Source organism: Brachyhypopomus gauderio, chromosome 17, assembly GCF_052324685.1.
Source record: "Brachyhypopomus gauderio isolate BG-103 chromosome 17, BGAUD_0.2, whole genome shotgun sequence".
Classification (NCBI taxonomy): Eukaryota; Metazoa; Chordata; class Actinopteri; order Gymnotiformes; family Hypopomidae; genus Brachyhypopomus; species Brachyhypopomus gauderio.
The window spans coordinates 522,181-534,680 of record NC_135227.1 but is presented as its reverse complement, the minus strand read 5'-3'; the positions used below and the strand labels follow the sequence as shown (position 1 = coordinate 534,680).

At 56.6% G+C, this 12,500-nt stretch overlaps 1 protein-coding gene across 1 annotated transcript in view; it reads left to right on the top strand.

The window, feature by feature from the left end:
- ralgapa1 (Ral GTPase activating protein catalytic subunit alpha 1) overlaps positions 1 to 12,142 on the top strand; it is a 66,103-nt gene extending 53,961 nt beyond the window's left edge. The window contains 8 exon segments of the mRNA XM_076977601.1: positions 702 to 1,405; positions 1,407 to 1,651; positions 7,273 to 7,344; positions 7,682 to 7,805; positions 7,937 to 8,095; positions 11,023 to 11,145; positions 11,147 to 11,182; positions 11,825 to 12,142. Of these exon segments, the coding sequence (XP_076833716.1) occupies positions 702 to 1,405; positions 1,407 to 1,651; positions 7,273 to 7,344; positions 7,682 to 7,805; positions 7,937 to 8,095; positions 11,023 to 11,145; positions 11,147 to 11,182; positions 11,825 to 12,091 (1,730 nt within the window). The 3' untranslated portion in view covers positions 12,092 to 12,142.
- Positions 12,143 to 12,500: the final 358 nt, after the last annotated feature.

The following is a 12,500-nucleotide window of genomic DNA, read 5'->3' as shown; positions in this document are numbered from 1 at the left end:
GGGGGGAGAGGGAGAGAGAGAGAGAGAGAGAGAGAGAGGGAGAGAGAGAGAGGGAGAGAGAGAGAGTGAGAGAGAGAGAGAGAGGGAGTGCCACTCAGTGGGGTATCTGCTCACCCCCCCCCACCCCAGATGTGTTTGTATGAGTGAAGTCCAGGAGCAGCAGGTCCAGCTCAGAGTCTGTGAACATCACGTGTAAACTAGGACACAAATCACAGCACCAAACCACAGTGGAGCAAATATCAGCAACATGTTTTACATTTGTGTGTGTGGGAGGGCGCGTGTGTGTGCGTGTGTGTGTGTGGGAGGGCGCGCGTGTGTGTGCGTGTGTGTGTGTGTGTGTGGGAGGGCGCGTGTGTGTGTGTGTGTGGGAGGGCGCGTGTGTGTGTGTGCGTGCGCACGTGTTTGTGGGAGGGTGCACGTGCGTGCTTGCATGCGTGCGTGTGTGGCAGGGTGCACGTGTGTTTGCGCGTGTGTGTGTGTGTCGGAGGGCGCACGTGTGTGCGTGTGTGTGTGCGTGTGTGTGTGGAGTTTTGTTCCTGCTCTCACACATGCCACACAAACACACTCTCTCCTCTCCAACCTTCACCTCCTTCTCTCTGCTTCTCTCACCTCTTTTCATTTTGTCACTTTTTCTTAAACCTTTGTTTATTATTATTAACGTCTCCCCTCTCCGTCTGTCTCCACCTCCCCCACGCCTGCAGTGAGGAGTCGTATCCAACACGGTCTCATCTCCATCGCCGCGCGGACGGTCATCTCTCATCTGGTCAACCACCTGGGTCACTACCCCATGAGCGGCGGGCCGGCCACCCTCACCAGCCAGGTGTGCGAGAACCACGACAACCCGTACTGCCACAGCAGCGACCTGGCCTCCGACCTCTTCCACACCCCCAACCTGCAGTTCTTCGCTCTCAACGGCACCACCCTGCTCTCCGGCCTGCAGATCCGGGCCGAGGACGGCCTCCCGGGGGGTGGAGTCTCCGCCGGGCTGGCCACCACCAACGCCTGCGTGCGCCTCATCGTCCGGGACATCTCGGGCAAACACTCGTGGGACTCGGCCGTCCTCTACGGGCCGCCGTACTGCGACGCCCCCGCCGGGCCTCCGGCCTCGCGCGGAGCCTCCCATCCTCCGGGGGGCGACGGAGAGGAGGGGGGCGGAGAGGAGGCGGAACGGGAGGAGGGGGAGGAGCTCGGGGAGAACGAGGAGATGCAGAGGGAGCGCGATGAGGAGGCCGTGGAGGAGGATGGAGGGCGGGCGGAGGAGGAAGAGGCGGTTCTGATGGCCCCGCGGGCCAAGCGGGTGTGCCGCGAGGCCGTCCCGAGCTGGGCCTCCCTGCAGGACGGGGAGGACGCCCTGGACGAAATGCTGCAGTACCTGGGCTACTCCAGCCCCGAGTGCCTGCAGCGGGGCGGGCACGCCCCTCAACATCCCGGCTCCGCCCCCCGCCTGCGTCTCGGAGAAGCAGGAGAACGACGTGATCAACGCCGTGCTGAAGCAGTGCGCCGAGGAGCGGGAGTTCGCATCGAGGCGCGGAGACGAGCTGAACATGAGGGCGGAGCGTCAGTCAGAACCGGCACCGCAGAGGCCCCAGTCCGCCTTCTTCTACTGCAGACTCCTGCTCAACATGCTGGGCATGAACTCCTGGGAGAAGAGGTGAGGGCCGCCGTCACGGGTCACGTGTCCCACACCACACGTCGCACGTCCTCACGCACAGGGCCACAGTATGTAAATGGGCCTTATAAACAAAGCGCCGTTGGATTAGATGACGTTTAATTACACTTATTGTTCACATGGGTGTTTGTTCTGTGCTCACAAGCTACAGTCGATCACATGATCAAACAGGACACTGGTACCCTCCAGGAGGTTTGGTGTTATGAGGCAGATTGTTAATGCAGTATGTAGAATATGGCCTATATATCACCCACATCCCCCTTGTTTTATACCCCCGAACATCGACAGCCCATAATAACTCTCCCATGACCGTCAGATCTTTCTCTTCCGTCCATCCTGGTTCACAGGACAGGGCAGTTTGTTGAGAGTCTTTGGTGACTGGTAGGGTAGGGTAGGGTTAGTGTTCTGAGGAAAGGTTTAGAAGAGGTTATCTAACCATTGGTGCACAGGCTCACTCGTTTTTCAAGGGTGAGGGGTAAGGGAAGCAGGATTGGGTTCAGTTTTAGGGTCCCGGGGACGAGGGTCAGCTTAGGGGACGAGCCAGCTAGGATTTAGGGTCGGGGGAAAACGGAGACGGTTACATTTACATTTATGGCATTTGGCAGACGCCAGAGCGACCTTTTAATCTCATTCTTATACAAGTGAGCAATTGAGGGTTAAGGGCCTTGCTCAGGGGTACCTCAGTCATGGCCTCAGGTCTGGGAATCGAACCCATGACCCTCCGGTCACAAGACCAGTTCCCTAACCACCAGGCCATGACGGTTAGGGGTTAGGGTTGGGGGAGGAGGGGTTAGGGGTTAGTGTTGGGTGAAGAGAGGTTAGGGGTTAGGGTTGGGGAAGAGAGGTTAGGGGTTAGGGTTGGGGAAGAGAGGTTTAGGGGTTAGTGTTGGGGGAAGAGAGGTTAGGGGTTAGTGTTGGGGAAAGAGAGGTTAGGGGTTAGGGGAAGAGAGGTTAGGGGTTAGGGTTGGGAGAAGAGAGGTTAGGGGTTAGTGTTGGGGAAAGAGAGGTTAGGGGTTAGTGTTGGGGGAAGAGAGGTTAGGGGTTAGTGTTGGGGAAAGAGAGGTTAGGGGTTAGTGTTGGGGAAGAGAGGTTAGGGGTTAGTGTTGGGGAAGAGAGGTTAGGGGTTAGTGTTGGGGAAGAGAGGTTAGGGGTTAGTGCTGGGTGAAGAGAGGTTTAGGGGTTAGGGTTGGGGGAAGAGAGGTTAGGGGTTAGTGTTGGGGGAAGAGAGGTTAGGGGTTAGTGTTGGGGAAGAGAGGTTAGGGGTTAGTGTTGGGGAAGAGAGGTTAGGGGTTAGTGTTGGGGAAAGAGAGGTTAGGGGTTAGTGTTGGGTGAAGAGAGGTTTAGGGGTTAGGGTTGGGGGAAGAGAGGTTAGGGGTTAGTGTTGGGGAAGAGAGGTTAGGGGTTAGTGTTGGGGAAAGAGAGGTTAGGGGTTAGTGTTGGGGAAGAGAGGTTAGGGGTTAGTGTTGGGGGAAGAGAGGTTAGGGGTTAGTGTTGGGGAAGAGAGGTTAGGGGTTAGTGTTGGGGAAAGAGAGGTTAGGGGTTAGTGTTGGGTGAAGAGAGGTTTAGGGGTTAGTGTTGGGGAAGAGAGGTTAGGGGTTAGTGTTGGGGAAAGAGAGGTTAGGGGTTAGTGTTGGGGAAGAGAGGTTAGGGGTTAGTGTTGGGGGAAGAGAGGTTAGGGGTTAGGGTTGGGGGAAGAGAGGTTTAGGGGTTAGGGTTGGGGGAAGAGAGGTTAGGGGTTAGTGTTGGGGGAAGAGAGGTTAGGGGTTAGGGGAAGAGAGGTTAGGGGTTAGTGTTGGGGGAAGAGAGGTTAGGGGTTAGGGGAAGAGAGGTTAGGGGTTAGTGTTGGGGAAGAGAGGTTAGGGGTTAGTGTTGGGAGAAGAGAGGTTAGGGGTTAGTGTTGGGGGAAGAGAGGTTAGGGGTTAGAGTTGGGGAAGAGAGGTTAGGGGTTAGTGTTGGGGGAAGAGAGGTTAGGGGTTAGTGTTGGGTGAAGAGAGGTTAGGGGTTAGTGTTGGGGGAAGAGAGGTTAGGGGTTAGTGTTGGGAGAAGAGAGGTTAGGGGTTAGTGTTGGGGGAAGAGAGGTTAGGGGTTAGGGGAAGAGAGGTTTAGGGGTTAGTGTTGGGGAAGAGAGGTTAGGGGTTAGTGTTGGGGGAAGAGATGTTAGGGGTTAGGGGAAGAGAGGTTAGGGGTTAGGGTTGGGGAAGAGAGGTTTAGGGGTTAGTGTTGGGGAAAGAGAGGTTAGGGGTTAGTGTTGGGGAAGAGAGGTTAGGGGTTAGAGTTGGGGAAGAGAGGTTAGGGGTTAGTGTTGGGGGAAGAGAGGTTAGGGGTTAGTGTTGGGGAAGAGAGGTTAGGGTTGGGGGAAGAGAGGTTAGGGGTTAGTGTTGGGGGAAGAGAGGTTAGGGGTTAGGGGAAGAGAGGTTAGGGGTTAGTGTTGGGGGAAGAGAGGTTAGGGGTTAGGGTTGGGGAAAGAGAGGTTAGGGTTGGGGGAAGAGAGGTTAGGGGTTAGGGTTGGGGAAGAGAGGTTAGGGGTTAGGGTTGGGGAAAGAGAGGTTAGGGGTTAGGGTTGGGGAAAGAGAGGTTAGGGGTTAGGGTTGGGAGAAGAGAGGTTAGGGGTTAGGGTTGGGAGAAGAGAGGTTAGGGGTTAGTGTTGGGGAAAGAGAGGTTAGGGGTTAGTGTTGGGGGAAGAGAGGTTAGGGGTTAGGGTTGGGGGAAGAGAGGTTTAGGGGTTAGTGTTGGGGAAGAGAGGTTAGGGGTTAGTGTTGGGAGAAGAGAGGTTAGGGGTTAGGGGAAGAGAGGTTAGGGGTTAGGGTTGGGGAAAGAGAGGTTAGGGGTTAGTGTTGGGGGAAGAGAGGTTAGGGGTTAGGGTTGGGAGAAGAGAGGTTAGGGGTTAGTGTTGGGGAAAGAGAGGTTAGGGGTTAGTGTTGGGGGAAGAGAGGTTAGGGGTTAGGGTTGGGGGAAGAGAGGTTTAGGGGTTAGTGTTGGGGAAGAGAGGTTAGGGGTTAGTGTTGGGGGAAGAGAGGTTTAGGGGTTAGTGTTGGGGGAAGAGAGGTTAGGGGTTAGGGTTGGGGGAAGAGAGGTTTAGGGGTTAGTGTTGGGGAAGAGAGGTTAGGGGTTAGAGTTGGGGAAGAGAGGTTAGGGGTTAGTGTTGGGGAAGAGAGGTTAGGGGTTAGTGTTGGGGAAGAGAGGTTAGGGGTTAGTGTTGGGGGAAGAGAGGTTAGGGGTTAGTGTTGGGGAAGAGAGGTTAGGGGTTAGTGTTGGGGAAGAGAGGTTAGGGGTTAGTGTTGGGGGAAGAGAGGTTAGGGGTTAGTGTTGGGGAAGAGAGGTTAGGGGTTAGTGTTGGGTGAAGAGAGGTTTAGGGGTTAGTGTTGGGGAAGAGAGGTTAGGGGTTAGTGTTGGGTGAAGAGAGGTTAGGGGTTAGTGTTGGGGAAGAGAGGTTAGGGGTTAGGGTTGGGGGAAGAGAGGTTAGGGGTTAGTGTTGGGTGAAGAGAGGTTTAGGGGTTAGTGTTGGGGAAGAGAGGTTTAGGGGTTAGTGTTGGGTGAAGAGAGGTTAGGGGTTAGGGTTGGGGAGGAGAGGTTAGGGGTTAGTGTTGGGGGAAGAGAGGTTAGGGGTTAGTGTTGGGGAAGAGAGGTTAGGGGTTAGGGGAAGAGAGGTTAGGGGTTAGTGTTGGGTGAAGAGAGGTTAGGGGTTAGAGTTGGGGAAGAGAGGTTAGGGGTTAGTGTTGGGAGAAGAGAGGTTAGGGGTTAGGGGAAGAGAGGTTAGGGGTTAGGGTTGGGGGAAGAGAGGTTAGGGGTTAGTGTTGGGGGAAGAGAGGTTAGGGGTTAGTGTTGGGTTAGGGTTAGGGTTAGGGGTAGTGGAAGTGAGACGGTTAGAGTTAGAGTAGGGTTAGGATTAAGACTAGAGTTAGAGTAGGGTTAGTATTAAGATTTGAGTTTGGATTATACTTTAGACTTTGTGAAACAACATTTCAAATGTTGTTTGCCCACCACACCCCTGATCACACGTGATGTTCACCTCTACCCTGAAACGCCAAGGTGCCGCGTGTTCCTGTATGTCAGCAGTGGATCCCAGCAGTCTATGGTAAACACGAATGGCCCAAAACTCTCGCACGTGTCCTGATCCGAAACAGGTAGTGGTGGCCGGATTACGGCACTGGTGTAACTGCGTTTGGTGCTGCTGCAAAACTCCGATAATGTGTGCAAACATCCTGTCTCTGGTGTGTGTGTGTGTGTGTGTGTGTGTGTGTGTGTGTGTGTGTGTGTGTGTGTGTGTGTGTGTGTGTGTGTGTGTGTGTGTGTGTGTGTGATCAGCTTAAAGCAATCAGCTTTTTCCCCTCCTCATCAGCTCGTTAGTTGCTTTTCTCTTCGAGACCTGTGGAGACACACAAGATGCTTTTTTCTCACCCCTAATAGGCGATATTACCTGAAATGGCTGAATATTTCCAGATTATGAATAATTGTAATTTTTTTTTCCTTGTGCAGTGATGAAATGACATAAATTTTTATGATGTACATGAGCTCTGATCCCGCAACGAGGAGAAAATGGCTCTGCCCATTGTCGTAGGAGTGGAACAAAACGCCTAGCATCCTCACTCGTGTGAGCACACGTGCGTGCGTGCGTGCGTGTGCTCTTACGGGAGATTAATTCTTGAGGATCTCTGTCATCCGCGTAGCCTCATTCAGGGCTGATATTCAGGCTGCAAATAAAAGCCCGCTGGCTTTAGAAGCCGTCTGTCTCCCCGGCGCACGTGCGTGCGTGCGCTGCGGTGCGCGTGTGCGCCCGCGTGTCTTTAGAAGCCGGACGTGGGGGTTATTAGCGGCGGAGAAGCGGAGGATCACGAGCTCGGGCCTCTTTAATGAGGAATTGTCCCGCCGTTGCTCTCCAGGCATTCATGCTTCATTTGTGGGCGCTCGGTGGCTCAGGCGTGGCTATCGTCCCGCCGTCCCGAGCCCGGCGAGCGTGGGCGCCCCCCCTAATGCCCCTCTTTCATACGCGCCCCGCCGCACGCCTCTCAAATGGCTCACTTTCAATGGGCAAAATGAAGACCATTACACCGCAACAAGCTAATAAAGAGGAGCCCGGCTCGAAGAAAAGAGCACGAAACAAAAAAGTCCTTTTACAGAGCCTGCCGCGGCTTTTACCAGTGACTCATGTAAGCGTGAGGAGAAAGAGGGAGAGAGAGTCTGTTACATTATCTCACATTATTTCATGAGTTCGCATTTACGAGCAGGCTGAACAGAAAAGCCTACAGATAGGCGTCCTGTCACTTTGATGGCTTGGGTGGGTTTTAGAAGTGGGTTTTCTTCTTCTCCTTCTTCATCTTCCTCCTCCTCCTCGTCACACGGGCGTGAGGAATTGTTTGTCACGTCGTTCGTGTTTTCACCGGCCATCACGTTTTTCCAGGAATCTGAAAGACAAGGACGTAATTAAGGAGGCTGTGTCTTTAACGAGTGGCCAGCGTGGCCCGAGTTTGGGTGGAGGGCTGGTTGGGGTTCATCGAGCTGATCGCTTCATACTCTCAGGTTCTCACCGTGGGGGTTTTCTCCCCCTCCCCCGCACGGCGGCGGTGTTTAACCTCTCCCCTCACTCGCCGACCTCTCGCCCGCAGGTCCAGTTTCCACCTGCTGAAGAAGAGCGAGAAGCTCCTCAGGGAACTGAAGAACCTGGACTCCAGGCAATGGTGAGAACAGCAGCACGCGCCCCTCCCCCACACGGCCGCTCACCAGCGCTCTGAGACCGGTCTCTCTCTCCCCCCTCCCCCACACGGCCGCTCACCAGCGCTCTGAGACCGGTCTCTCTCTCCCCCCTCCCCCACACGGCCGCTCACCAGCGCTCTGAGACCGGTCTCTCTCTCCCCCTCCCCCACACGGCCGCTCACCAGCGCTCTGAGACCGGTCTCTCTCTCCCCCTCCCCCACACGACCGCTCACCAGCGCTCTGAGACCGGTCTCTCTCTCCCCCTCCCCCACACGACCGCTCACCAGCGCTCTGAGACCGGTCTCTCTCTCCCCCATACAGCCGCGAGACGCACAAGATCGCCGTCTTCTACGTGGCCGAGGGACAAGAGGACAAACACTCCATCCTGTCCAACGCCAGCGGCAGTCAGGCCTACGAGGACTTTGTGGCAGGGCTGGGCTGGGAGGTGGGTGTCCCCTCAACGTCCCTCCCTACAGGCCCATAAATAATATATACACATCAAATACTTAAATATGAAGACAAGTCTGATGTATGTGATGAGCTTTTGTGATGGTTCTGTCCTGCGTGTGTGTGTAGGTGAACCTCACCAGTCACTGTGGGTTCATGGGTGGTCTTCAGCGTAATAAGAGCACGGGCCTGACCACCCCCTACTTCGCCACCTCCACCGTGGAGGTCATGTTCCACGTGTCCACGCGCATGCTCCCTGACTCGGACGACGACCCGCTCACCAAAAAGGTACCGGCCGCGAGCGCGCGACGCACGTTCGTACGGGGAGGAGGTTCCGTAGGTCGAAGCACGTTTCGTAAACAGCCGCGTTTTCCCCCCTGCTGTCGCTACCTGTGACTGCTTACTATGAGATCAGGAGTGGGGGGGCGGGGATACCTGTGGGCCCGCCCTTTCCCCATGGCCCCGCCCTCTCCCAGGCCTGGGTGAAGTGCCGCACAGCGGCCCGCTGACCCGCGTGTGCCGACACGAGCCCTCCAGGCCCCTCCCCGCTGAGAGGGGGCCGAGCGGCACAGAACCATTCACACGTGAGGAAGTAATGATACAGAACCACTCAGACTCGTCCTCCTGCAGCGGCCCATTCTCCCTCCTGCTTTTATCTTCCAGAAGACGAGTGTAGCTGCTCATCTCTCTCTCTCTCTCTCTCTCTCTCTCCCTCTCTCTCGTCTCCCCCCGTATTTATTCTCACTCCTTCTTCGCTGGGCAGCAGGAATCAAATAGACGACAGAATTAGCGCTAACGATCTTTGCTCTGGGGTCGCGGTGCGGGCTCGTGCGAGCCGGCGGGTGGCCCGGCGCCGGGTGACCCATCGTGCTCCAGCTGCCCCCACCCGCTTCCTTCGGCATACGTCTTCTGGGCCAAGCCGGGGCGAAAAGCCGCTAATGTCCTCCCAGGACTTATTAATGAGCGCACGTGACAATATGAAAGAGTGGGGGAGGGGCGGCGGTTTGAAGTGAGATCGGAGAACTGTAATAGGATTACAGCTGTCGGTCTGAATGGAGGAACAGTCACGGCTGTAGCTAAGCAGGGTCGTCGTTCCCTCCTTCTCCTCCTCCTTCTCCTCCTCTCTGGCCCCTCCTGTTCGGAGCGAGAGGGTAGGCAGGGTTTGGGGTGGAGGGGTGTGAACTGCAGTAGCATCGCAGTGTCGCGTAGAAGCCGCTCGCTAATTGCCTGTAATGAGCAGGTGGATCTTTAGCCGTGAGCTTTAAATTTCCCGAGCCGTCATCGTGCTGTTTGGCCGGCTGTCTCGTCGCGGGACGACAGGGAACAGATAACGGATTGTTTGCCGGTTGACTCACAACTTTGTTGTTTGGGCAACCTAAGAGCCATCTCCTCCACCCCACACTGTTGAGACTCAGACCCCCGCACTGTCGAGTCTCAGACCCCCGCACTCTTGAGTCTCAGACCCCCGCACTGTTGAGACTCAGACCCCCGCACTGTCGAGTCTCAGACCCCCGCACTGTCGAGACTCAGACCCCCGCACTGTCGAGACTCAGACCCCCGCACTGTTGAGACTCAGACCCCCGCACTGTTGAGACTCAGACCCCCGCACTGTCGAGTCTCAGACCCCCGCACTGTCGAGTCTCAGACCCCCGCACTGTCGAGTCTCAGACCCCCGCACTGTCGAGTCTCAGACCCCCGCACTGTCGAGTCTCAGACCCCCGCACTGTCGAGTCTCAGACCCCCGCACTGTCGAGTCTCAGACCCTCGCACTGTTGAGACTCAGACCCTCGCACTGTTGAGTCTCAGACCCCCGCACTGTCGAGTCTCAGACCCCCGCACTGTCGAGTCTCAGACCCCCGCACTGTCGAGTCTCAGACCCCCGCACTGTCGAGTCTCAGACCCCCGCACTGTCGAGTCTCAGACCCCCGCACTGTCGAGTCTCAGACCCTCGCACTGTTGAGACTCAGACCCTCGCACTGTCGAGTCTCAGACCCCCGCACTGTCGAGTCTCAGACCCCCGCACTGTCGAGTCTCAGACCCCCGCACTGTCGAGTCTCAGACCCCCGCACTGTCGAGTCTCAGACCCCCGCACTGTCGAGTCTCAGACCCCCGCACTGTCGAGTCTCAGACCCCCGCACTCTCGAGTCTCAGACTCCAGCTTGTGTCCTGAGTGGTCAGTGTGAGCAGTCACGTACACAGCCAGAGGACAAAACCATGGCTGAGATGCAGGAAGATTGTGCAGCTCGGACTTCGCTTATCTTCCAATAAACACTAAATCGTTTTATCCCCCCCACCCCCGGACACACACACACACACACACACACACACACACACACACACACACACACACACGCTCAAACCAAGTGGCGAGAGGCATGGCGTTGGTGTAATTCATAGCTGTAATTTGAGCGGGTGGCGTGGCAGTGGATGGCAACGGCGCCTTTGGGGCCGGGGGGGGGGCGGAGCTCCGTGCGCTCCCGTCAGCCGCCTGAAGGGGGAGCCGGTGGCTCCAGCTCACCATATTCCACCCAAATTAGATTGGGCTTGTCCCCTCGCCACGAGCCCACCATGACTCTTCAGGGCCAAATTGGATTTGCGGGGGCTGTTGTATGCGCCGGGCGCAGTGAAATGGGCCCGGTAGCGACACTAAACCACGTTAAGCGACACTAAAGCGTGTCGGCGCCGCGCGGCTGCCCACAGCTCACTCCTTCATCCAGTTGGACCCGGACAGCAGCCCCCCCCACCCCTCCCCGACCCCTCGCACCGCCCGTGCTGTTTTCTGTGTTTACAGCGCCACACAGACGCTAAACACGGCCGTTGTCTCGTTAAAGACGGCCCCGCTCACGCGGACCGAGCCGCTAGACTTTTTCGGTTCAAGTGTATTATTTTCTTAAGCCGCTACGGAGCCGGTAGGCTGTTGGTGTCAGTCACAGTTGCCGCGGTGATTGAGTGAGGTGACGGAAGATGGATGCGAAGCGTTGTCAGGGAGCGGGAGGCCCCGCCCCTCCAGCCGCTCAAGGTTAATAGCGGCGTAGAGGACGACCCTGGACGGGCCACGAGGCACCGCCTCAGCACACGCACGTCCCCTTCAAACCCGCCAAGAGGATAAATGCACGAAGTCACAGAGAGACGCCGAACGTCCGTTAGACTCGGTGCCCAAGGTTGTGGAGCGCTGCGTGTGGACCTCACCTCTCACTTTCCCCCCTCCCCCACAGTTACGGCACTTGGGTAACGACGAGGTTCACATCGTGTGGTCGGAGCACACGCGGGACTACCGACGTGGAATCATCCCCACCGAGTTCGGAGACGTGCTCATCGTCATCTACCCCGTCAAGAACCCACATGTTCAGCGTCCAGATCATTAAGAAGCCCGAGGCGAGTCTGCACACACAAATCGGGTCGGCCGGAGACCTCTGGCCACTCGGCGTGGGAGACGCGTCCGGGGTCCGGACCCGATTCGGGGGCAGCCTGCTTCAGGCCCACAGAGGCCTGGTTGCCATGACGACCCGTTTAAGCGTGCGGCAGGGAGTCTGCTTCTTGTCACGCGCGCGGGAAGATGGCAGACAGACATTTGACGATTCTTCTTGTAGTAGTTCAGGCTGTCAGACATAATGTGGATGGGCCTGTAAAAGCTAAATGTCAATCTCTCAAATATAAGTACCTTCACAAATCAAACTGAGGTGAAGTTAGATCAGCGACGATCTCCCAACACAGACAGAAACGAAAGTGTGCCGTGGTGCGTGTGCCGTGGTGCGTGTGCCGTGGTGCGTGTGCCGTGGTGCGTGTGCCGTGGTGCGTGTGCCGTGGTGCGTGTGCCGTGGTGCGTGTGCCGTGGTGCGTGGTGCCCTGGTGCGTGTGCCCTGGTGCGTGTGCCCTGGTGCGTGTGCCGTGGTGCGTGTGCCGTGGTGCGTGTGCCCTGGTGCGTGTGCCCTGGTGCGTGTGCCCTGGTGCGTGTGCCCTGGTGCGTGTGCCGGTTCTGTACAGACGTGCGTTATCTGACGTTCTCTCCCCCTCCAGGTGCCTTTCTTCGGGCCCTTGTTCGACGGTGCCATCGTGGATGGGAAGATCTTACCCACCGTGGTGCGAGCCACTGCCATCAACGCCAGCCGGGCCCTCAAATCCCTCATCCCCCTCTACCAGAACTTGTATCCTTTATGCACCTGGTGCCGAGGAGCTCAGGGGCCTCAGAGGTGCTTAAAGCCAGTTGTGTGTTTGTGTGTTTTTTGTGTAGACGATAAATGGAGCGATGTGCTATTGTGTGTTTGTGGATGTGTCACTGTGTGAGGGAGTGTGTGCGCATTTGTGTGGTTATTCTGTCTTTTCTCTGGTTTGCTTTCAGGCCAAACTGAACTGGCGTGTGTGTGTGTGTGCTGTGTGTGGTGTGTGTGTGTACAACGCGCATGTGCAAGCGCGTGTTGGAGCGATTGAGTGGTGTCCAGAGCTCTGACTAGAAGCTAGTAGCCGAGTGGCCCGTTCAATAAGTATCGACGTCTTATTTGTGAGCGTGTAGCGTGCGACTGGGGTGATGGAATCGCTCAGATCACTCTGATCACCCCCCCCCCCCCCCCCACCACCAACCAGCATGAAGCCGTGTGCCTTCACAATCATTCCCTGGCAAATTACTGCCTCTCTCTCTCTCTCCCCTCCCTCTCTCTCTCTCATGCTCTCATGTTCCGTCTCATTCATCCTTCTC